This window comes from Condylura cristata, unplaced genomic scaffold (assembly GCF_000260355.1).
Source record: "Condylura cristata isolate star-nosed mole 26May11 unplaced genomic scaffold, ConCri1.0 scaffold00004, whole genome shotgun sequence".
Lineage (NCBI taxonomy): Eukaryota > Metazoa > Chordata > Mammalia > Eulipotyphla > Talpidae > Condylura > Condylura cristata.
The window spans coordinates 71,008,746-71,011,707 of record NW_004567105.1 but is presented as its reverse complement, the minus strand read 5'-3'; the positions used below and the strand labels follow the sequence as shown (position 1 = coordinate 71,011,707).

Below are 2,962 nucleotides of genomic sequence, written 5' to 3'. Positions count from 1 at the left end.
TAATAAAGTCAAACATGGCCTCTGGCCACTTGCAAATAGCCTTTTGGGACTTACTTCAGACTAGATTACTGCCATTAAGTTGATGCTCCCCTCCTCCCTCCTTCATATGCTGAACTCTTCTCCCAATGTGATGGTATTTGGTGGTGCCGGTCTTTGGCGGAGGTTAGGTTGAGTTTAGGGTCCTTAGAAATGGAATTAGTGCCCTTATAAAAGAAGTGTCAGAGAGCCTTCGTGCCCTCTCTGCCACATGAGGGCACAGAGGGGATGACCAGCCAAGAATCAGACTACATCTGCCAGTATCTCAACCTCGGACTTCCCAGACTCCAGAACTGAGAAATACACTTTTTTCTTTATAAGTCACCCAGTCTGTGGCATTTTTATTAAAGCAGCTTGAAGGAACTAAGATGGTCACTTTCTTTGGGGCTATATGACATTCTGTCCACTGGTCAATTCTAGCTGTAGTGGTAGTAATAGAAAGTGTTCTCCAGACTTTTAACTTCCTTAGGCAAGAACTGATATCTTTTCTCAATACAGCGCCTGGTACTCAATCAGAGCTCACTATAGGACTATATATTAACAACAAAAAAGGGCTGACTTATCTCCTCTACTCAATGGGAGTTCCTTGCTGTCAAGTATGTATGATCCCATTTTGCATTGCAGTGCAAAGGACAAGAACTGGGTATTGGTGGACTGAATAATTTCACAATAGAAAAGAGAATGTTAAAGTCACACTGGCTGACCCCTTTACTCTCAGGCATACTCAAAGACACACAGCTCTAATACGATGAAAAGCCCCATAAACCGGGATTAGTCATATTAGACATAATTTGGCTTCCCTTCCTTTTACAGAACTGTGCTGAGTTATAATTGTAACAGGGTGGTCTCTAGGAAAAAGGGAAGTTCCAGGTTCCCTGCCCCTCCCAGAAGGAGAGTGGAGCTGAGCAGAGGAAAAGGAGAAGAGAAGGAAGCAGGATGGAGAGCCAGGAAACTTGAGGAAGCCACATGGAGCAGCGAGCATGTGATGGAGACCGTGCTTGTTTCCTGAGCCTGGACTGGTTAAGGCAGATGTGGGTGAGAGACCTGTAGGGAGGTGACCATGGCAGTGTTTATACTGATTTTGATTTTGCTCTTTTCCTCCCAGGTTTGTCGGGCCATTTCTGACCCTTTTCCATGGGTCCCGGCCAGAAGGTGCTTTAGTCTTGTGGCGGCTTTCAGGCCTTGCTTTGGGCCAGTCCCTTTTGGGTTGACTTTTGCCCACGAGGGGATGGGTCACTTCAGGTGTTTGATTTCAAAGTTATATTCTTTGTGTTCCGTATCGTATATTCACTGTATTAAAGTCCCTTTTCATTAAAGTTTTATGTTTTGTCTTGTTGTGGCGGATGGCAGAACCCACTTAGAGCAGGCAGGTTTTGGGGCTTAGGGGTGCCCCTCTCCCCCTGTCCTCTAACAGAATTGGGGTGCCCTATAACAGATTGAAAAGCAACTTTTCCATTCCCTTCCATCTGCCCCTCAAAGGTAATTACGCTTAATTTTTGCTGTCCCTACTCTACCCCTGCCACAGTGGCCTGCTCTTAGTCTCTCATACCCTTCATGTCTTCTCCTCTAGAAACACATTGTGCCGGGGCTGGTGTATCTGAACACTCTGCAGTGACCTCAGAACACAGGTACTAAGATGTTAAGGGGCAAGTGAGCCTGATGTATGCAACCTACTCTCTAGTGATTTTTAAAAGCCCTTAAATGGGATCGAGAGAAAGGAAACATTGCTTAATGTCGGTAATTTGTGCATTTGGATGCAAAGGGTGTATAGGAAATCTTTGTACCATCCTTACAACGTTTCCAGAAATCATTTTAAAATAAAAATTCAGTCGATTTTTAAAAGTGCTACTTTTAATATCTCATTGCTATCTTTTGATGACACAAGTTTCTTGAGTATACTCTTTAGCGTGGACTCACAGTCCTAAGGTGCGTGCATCTTCAACCGACATCTAAATAAATTTTATTTTAGCGTTGTCTTTCTCACTGAAATAGACGGTGACAGCACTAGCAAAGTGTAGGCCAAGGACTGACAGCACCAATAAGACCAGAGTGCTGGTTAGAAATGCAAATCCTCCAGGAATGTCCATTTTCACAAGTCCTCCGAGCGACTATAAAGTTTAACTAGCGCTACTCCATTATCCTTTAGGGCCGCGTCTGGCTCGTAAACCGCGGTCTGCAAAAGAAAGAACCCTGGAGTGGGGTTAAAGGGTGCACCAAGTGGCGGACAAGGGGCCCAGCCCGCGCGGGCAGCTCGGTCCAGACCCCAGCGGGGTGGGGTGAGGTGGGGGGCGGAGGCCGGGGCGGGCCAGAGGCTGGTGTCCCCGCCTCCTGAGCTTTCGGTCCGCCGCGTCGCGCGTCCTCCTCCTTCCTTTCCTCCTAGTCCCGTCCTTCTTCCCTTCCCTCCCTTCCTTCCCGGCTTCCTTCCGCGGGACGCGATGGCGCGGGGGCGCGGGGCAGCCGCGGCGCTGCTGGCGCTGCTGTGCGTCGGCTGCGCGCTGCGCCCCGGCCAAGCCCAGTACGAGCGCTACAGCTTCCGCAGCTTCCCGCGGGACGAGCTGATGCCGCTGGAGTCGGCCTACCGGCACGCGCTGGACCAGTACAGCGGCGAGCACTGGGCGGAGAGCGTGGGCTACCTGGAGATCAGCCTGCGGCTGCACCGCCTGCTGCGCGACAGCGAGGCCTTCTGCCACCGCAACTGCAGCACCGCGCCCCAGCCCGCGCCCGCCGCCGGCCTCGCCCGCTACCCCGAGCTGCGCCTCTTCGGGGGCCTGCTGCGCCGCGCGCAGTGCCTCAAGCGCTGCAAGCAGGGCCTGCCGGCCTTCCGGCAGTCGCAGCCCAGCCGAGAAGTGCTGGCGGACTTCCAGCGCCGCGAGCCCTACAAGTTCCTGCAGTTCGCCTACTTCAAGGCAAGTCGGCCGCCCCGCCC

At 51.5% G+C, this 2,962-nt stretch overlaps 1 protein-coding gene across 1 annotated transcript in view; it reads left to right on the top strand.

The window, feature by feature from the left end:
• Nucleotides 1-2,373: 2,373 nt before the first annotated feature.
• CRTAP (cartilage associated protein) overlaps nt 2,374-2,962 on the top strand; it is a 15,096-nt gene continuing 14,507 nt past the window's right edge. Inside the window, exon 1 of the mRNA XM_004676344.1 lies at nt 2,374-2,942. Coding sequence (XP_004676401.1) covers nt 2,472-2,942 — 471 coding nt within the window. The 5' untranslated portion in view covers nt 2,374-2,471. The remainder of the gene's footprint in view (nt 2,943-2,962) is intronic.